The sequence below is a fragment of the Lipotes vexillifer genome, unplaced genomic scaffold (genome assembly GCF_000442215.2).
Source record: "Lipotes vexillifer unplaced genomic scaffold, Lipotes_vexillifer_v1.1 scaffold427, whole genome shotgun sequence".
In the NCBI taxonomy this organism is placed as follows: domain Eukaryota; kingdom Metazoa; phylum Chordata; class Mammalia; order Artiodactyla; family Lipotidae; genus Lipotes; species Lipotes vexillifer.
Genome location: NW_006790467.1, coordinates 1,197,094 through 1,203,461, shown reverse-complemented (window position 1 = coordinate 1,203,461; position 6,368 = coordinate 1,197,094). Strand labels below are relative to the sequence as shown.

The 6,368-nt window shown below is 37.3% G+C and overlaps 1 protein-coding gene across 1 annotated transcript in view; it reads left to right on the top strand.

The window, feature by feature from the left end:
- Window positions 1–604: 604 nt before the first annotated feature.
- SEMA3D (semaphorin 3D) overlaps window positions 605–6,368 on the top strand; it is a 144,978-nt gene continuing 139,214 nt past the window's right edge. Inside the window, exon 1 of the mRNA XM_007463741.1 lies at window positions 605–795. Coding sequence (XP_007463803.1) covers window positions 645–795 — 151 coding nt within the window. The 5' untranslated portion in view covers window positions 605–644. The remainder of the gene's footprint in view (window positions 796–6,368) is intronic.

The window sequence follows — 6,368 nt, the reverse complement described above, 5'->3', positions numbered from 1 at the left end:
AACCCTTACATTTTACAGTTTGTTTTTATATTCAGTGCTGCCCTGTGTGGAGTAGTATAGGGTGCAGGTAAGATTGCCTTGTCCCAGGCCTAAAATCTATACTGGTGGCCCTGACCTGATCATGTCCAGTTGTCCCAATTTTAGGTGAACTGTTAAAATATTTTTTGTCAGAAACGAACTCTCTCAAAATGACAGCTTTTATTAAATTTTGCTTGAGGATCTTTTCATTTGAGGATGGTATGGGGAAAGTGTAGGCTTCTACCAGTATTCTTATCTGATCAAGAATTCATCAAGTTACAGAAAGAATTGTTCACTCCTATATTTGCATGAAACAAAACAAAACAAAAACTTTAGTAGAAGAATAGTTGCTAATTAACATAAGTAGTTGACTTTTTAGTTCTGTACTCATGTCCTCTGAGTAAAAGCCAGACCTGAATTTTATTACTCAGTTCTGATTCGTTTCCCTTGCAACAATTTCTAAGAGCAGAACAAGAGAGAAGGAGCAAGTATTTTTTTTAATCTACATACATTCAGAAAATTATAATTTAGTAAGTGTAGGAAAATCTGCAAACTGCTATATTAATAGTTCTTTTCTTCTTTTTAGATTAAATTAACGCTGTTTGAAACAGAACATTGTTTTCATCATGATTGTTACTAAAGATGAGAGACCAAAGTCCAGAAACCATGATTTTTACCTTTTTCATGCCCTGATGATGCTAAGCATGACCATGCTGTTTCTTCCAGTCACTGGAACGTCTAAGCAAAATATTCCACGACTCAAGCTAACCTACAAAGGTAAATGTGTCAGTGTTTTCCAGGTTGCCTTCTTTTATTTAGAAATGCGTACTGACTTCAGTGAAATGTTTGTAGTATTGGCATCAGTTAATAATAAGATTATTATAGGCGCTTCCCTGGTGGCGCAGTGGTTGAGAGTCCGCCTGCCGATGCAGGGGACACGGGTTTGTACCCCGGTCCAGGAAGATCCCACATGCCGCAGAGCGGCTGGGCCCGTGAGCCATGGCCGCTGAGCCTGCAAGTCCGGAGCCTGTGCTCCGCAATGGGAGAGGCCACAACAGTGAGATGCCCGTGTACCAAAAAAAAAAATAAATAAAATAATAATAATAATATTATTATAGAATGCAAAGCCCACTGATTCATTATTCTTGGTGAAGAAAATGGACACCAAAACTGTTCATGTATGCTTTTCAGTTCATTATTTACAATTTTTTAACTACTGATTAGCATAATTAGGAAAATTTGGTCAGCAAGTTGTAGTCAGTTTTTTGTTTTGGTTTTTTTGGGGTTTTTTGGCTAGGCTGTGCGGCATGTGGGATCTTAGCTCCTCTACCGCAGATAGAACCCGTGCCCCCTGCATTGGAAGCATGGAGTCTTAACCACTGGACCACCAGAAGTCCCTGTAGTCAGTTTTATATTAAAATAAATCCATACCTATGTATGGTCAGGCCACTCAAGATAGCTGTTCTCTTGCTCTCTGTAAGTCCCCTGTTAAACCAGTGCCTGCTCCACCTATACCCTACTCACCTGACAGACCTTCCTACATGCTTGCCCCATGACCCAGCTAATGATTGTTCTAATTTTAGCCACCATGATAGCCTATCAAAGGGGCAGTTAGGGGCGGGCCCCTCTGCTGGTTTCCCTGGTAACTGATGAGCCAAACTGCCGTCAATTTCCCTTATAAGCGGTAACCTCCCCCTGCCCGTGGGAGTGATGCCTGCCTGCTTTGTCCTGCTTCAGCGTGAGCCGCATACATGGTGGGGTGTTGCTCCAGAACCTTGCTTCAGACATGTAAGATCTCCCATCCATTAAACCTTTGATGGCTCTGTCACTGACTCTGGGCTCTTTGGTCTTGAAGCTGGGCAAGCACAAGCCTTGTAGGCCTGTGGGGTGCAGCTCAACAGCCTAAAAATAGAAAAATCATTAATTCTATACAGCTGCTACTAATTCGTTGATCCTTAGTATTTGTTAAAACAGTAAGATATCTTCAAAAATATTAACAAACTAAAATACCTTGAATATCTCAAGCATATCCATATTTTATTGTTTAAAAAATAGTGTGAAAAGCTTAAAATACTGAGATGAGAAAACATTTAAGAAATGAAATCTACTAAGCTAATTGTTTTTAAATGTTTAAATTAGTATGAAAGCAAAGTTTATATGCTAATATGTGTTTACATGTAAGTGTAATATATCAATATATATATAGAGAGAGAGGGAACGAGCCAAGTTTCATGCTCAAAGATTTCTTTTTTTTTTTTTTTTCTGTAATATCCCCTTGGCTTCTTTAATACCTAAGTAATGAGAGGAATGTAGGGAACTAAAACTCCTCTATTCTGAACTTGGGTAAAAATTATGCTGGCAGTTTTAATCTTCAAGACAACTTATTTTCAGCTCAAATTAAATATCAATAGTAAAAGCAAATTTGATGTCTAATGTAAGCTTAAGTGGAATTATCTTATTTGACTCATTACACATTTCATATGTTGGTATTTGTTTGGAATTTATACCTCATGAATTAAAGAGTTATGGTAATGTTATTTTTGAGTTTTTGTATTCTTGAATTTCTAGAGCAGAGACAACTAATCTATGGTTAAAAAAATTCAGGACATTGCCTTTGTGCAGTTGAGGGAAGGATCAAATGGAAAGGGATATGAGAGGAAACTTTCTGGGCTTATGGAAATGTTCTCTATCCTGATAGAGATATGGATCACCGAAGTATATAATAAGGACTTTTCACAACCCATCATATTACACAAGTCAGATTTGTTTGCCTGTTTTCAAAATTTATCTTAAGAACAGAACAGAAAACAAGTATGAAAAGCCAAACAAAAAAAAAAAAAAAGAGAAAGTTTGAAAATAGATTGAATGGAAAAAAAAGGAAATACTACCTGGTCTCTATGATATAGTGAATAACACAAGAGCATTGCATTGATGAGGGTGGACAATGCAAAATAACTTGGACTTGGAAAGAAACTTTAATAATAGTTAATAATTACTCACTGAGGAGTCATCATGAGCAAAGCATTGGTATAAGGAATATGTGTGAATTATGTCATTTTATCCTCATCACCACCCTGTGAGGTGGGGATTATTATCATCTGCCTAGAAATGAGGTTACTGAGGTACTGAGAAATTAAGAAATTAAGGTCTCAAATTAGTTGGTGGCTCAGCTCCTGAGTCAGCCCCATGCTTCGGAGAGCCTGGGTGCCTAATCATATTTCTCACACCCTAGACAAGAGCAGCAGTTCTTCCCTGAGGCACTTACCTACCGAAGTGAACTTTAAAGTTGACAGAAGCATCATGCTGATTTTTTTCTTTTTTTTTTTTGCGGTACGCGGGCCTCTCACTGTTGTGGCCTCTCCCGTTGCGGAGCACAGGCTCCAGACGTGCAGGCTCAGCGGCCATGGCTCACAGGCCTAGCTTCTACGCGGCATGTGGGATCTTCCCCTACCGGGGCAGGAACCCGTGTTCCCTGCATCGGCAGGCGGACTCTCAACCACTGCGCCACCAGGAAAGCCCCCATGCTGATATTTGACTAACTGATTATATGATTTCAATTATCAAAATTAAATGGAGTTGAGGAAGACCACACGCTCTTGGTAGCCAAAAGAGATTTACAGACTTTGATAATCTTATGGGGAAAAGGGAGATGGTCATTGTGCTAATTTGTGTTCATAATCAAAATTTTATATGAGTAACTGTAAAATACTAACTCAAATGTGGTAACTTGATCATTAGAAAAGAACAAATCAGTTCCTAAAAATAAAAAAAATTGAAAAGCATTAATTTTATGTGGCTGCTGCTAATTAGTTTATCCCTAGTTAGAGGGGTTTTTTTTGTTATGAATCTATGTTTTTGTATTAATACTTGGAATCAACAATATAAGAGTTCAAAATCCTGTTTTATTTATCTCTCTATAGATTTTCACTCTTTCTAGCACCTAGTACTTATATAAAAGAACTGGTATAAATGTTGGATTAAATGCAATAAGAACTATTCTTTGGATGGTTCTTATATTTAGTATACTTTCCAAATGTTATATTTTTTAGATATTTCTCTACATGTAGATTATCTATTGATACATGTCAAAAGCAGTAGCAAAGACTGAATGCAGGGAAGGAATTTTAAATATCTCTCAACTCACCCTCAATAGACACACACACACACACACACACACTCACTCACTCCTCCCTCACCCCCTCTTCCCCCTTGTCTCCCCTTTCTCCTCTCCCCACTCCCCCTCCCTCTCTCCTATAGTGCCCTGTGGCTGCTGTTAGCCATTCATTGCCAGATTGTATGCTAATAATAGAGTAATGATCTTGGCTAGGAGAATTACAATGCTTACAGAATATTCCTCTTTCCACCTATAAGAATTTGGGGACTTTTCTTCGGAAGTCATCAGTTCAGCACTATGAAGTAAGTATGTATTAACCGTACACTTGGGAGAATTTCAACAGTTTCCCTAGCCACCTCTTCTCTGCCATATCTGAGAGTGTAAAAGGAAAGTAGTTCAAATTCTGATGTAATAGTTTTTAAAAGTAGCCTATTCCTGAATAAACAAAGTTATAACATAAAAATCACTGCTAACTTGGGGTTATGATGAGGAAAATTACTACCTCTGAGATAATAATCACAACTCTCCTTTGGCATTTTCTCTTTCTCTTATGACTGACTAATGAGTGAAGATCACCTAGTATCACCCATTGCTTAGTTTTGAGGGAGTCTAAAACTTCATGCTTGGCATTAAAATACTGCCAGCATGTGAGGTTAGAAAAATCAGTCAAAATGAAAAATTAACTGTATTTTTAAAAATACTTCATTTTTGTGGGCACAAAATCAGCTTTGCTTTCCATAACTCAAGCTTCATTAGGTGCAGACCAGAGACACATCCAGTATCAGTAGAGTTAGCTACTTTAAACAGCTGCAAGATTATTTTGAGGGATTTCTTAAAGGCCAACAGAAATATAATAACCATTTTATCCAAAGAATGCTCTTTGATAAAGACTTAGCTTTGAACCTCTGAATCCACAGGAGCTTGTTTGGTTCTATTGTTGTGTAAAGAGATTTCCCCTCAGTTGCATATTTTGAATTCTTGCACATTTATGCATATTAAATCAGTTTCTTGAGTAACAAGTAAGGAAACTTAGAGGTCAGGATGTTCTGTATTTCTGGATTTTGTTTTATAAGGGTAATATATATATATATGGCCTTACAAGGTGAGCTTCTCACAGTGACTTGTATGCTTTATACTGCAGATGTAGTAAATATAACTTGAAAAATGACCAACTTCAGTCTTGCAATTACTGTAAACTTTTTTTGTATTATAAATTATCATGAAGGAACTCATGCGGGTTAAGGATAATTATACCCAGGAATCATTAGTATCTGCAATGGTATTTGTTTGGAAAACTCCTAAAGATGAGTTAGGTAATATAGCTTAAGAGGGAATGGGCAACAACTTTGAGAAAGGAAGAGAAAAGACACTGTCCCCCTTGAATTTCTTTACTAGATAGGGAGGCAAACAATAAACAGGTAAACAAACAGATGAAGGTTATTTCAAATAGTGGGAAGTTCTATCGGGAACATCAAACAGGAGACTGCATCCAGGACCCTACTTAGACTTTAGGACACTATGCAGAACCATCATTTTAATACCCATTTTATAGATAAGAAACATGAGGTTAGAACCTGAAGGCCTTGCTCCAAAGCAAGAAGCTGTTAAGTGGCAGAACTAACTTGTGTGTTTTCACCTCTCTAGTTCCAGGCCCATGTTCTTGCCACCTTGTGCCCTTGAGGGAGACATTGCATGTTCAGGAACACAAATATCAAGATATATATATAAAAAAAAAAAAAACAAGGTTTCATTATTACATCTTTGGCTGTATGCTCTTCTCAGTAACTACCAATAGTACTAATTATTTTTTGCTCCTCCAAAACTTACGTCTTTTCATAGAAAAGAAAGCTGGAAATCATCTTTAAAATTTTTATCTGCTCTTGTATAACTACACATTGGTGCATTTGATAGGACAGTTCTTTATCTTGTTTGAGTCTTCTGAGGAATGAGTGGATAAGTCTATATATTTTTCATTATTTACAAATGACTCTATTTAGCTGTGAAATGTGGCGTGCCTCAAGTAGAGATTCATGGCCATTTGACTCATCTGACTTGTTTGATTTTGTATAAGTTTTGTATAAGTTCTGTTATCTCGATTGAGTATAGCCCTGAAGAAGGCAGGTTCTGAAGCCAAACTGCTTATTAGGTCTTTTTTTTTTTTTTTTTTTTTTAACTTTTTTTTCTTGCGTTATGCGGGCCTCTCACTGTCGTGGCCTCTCCCATTTGCGGAGCACAG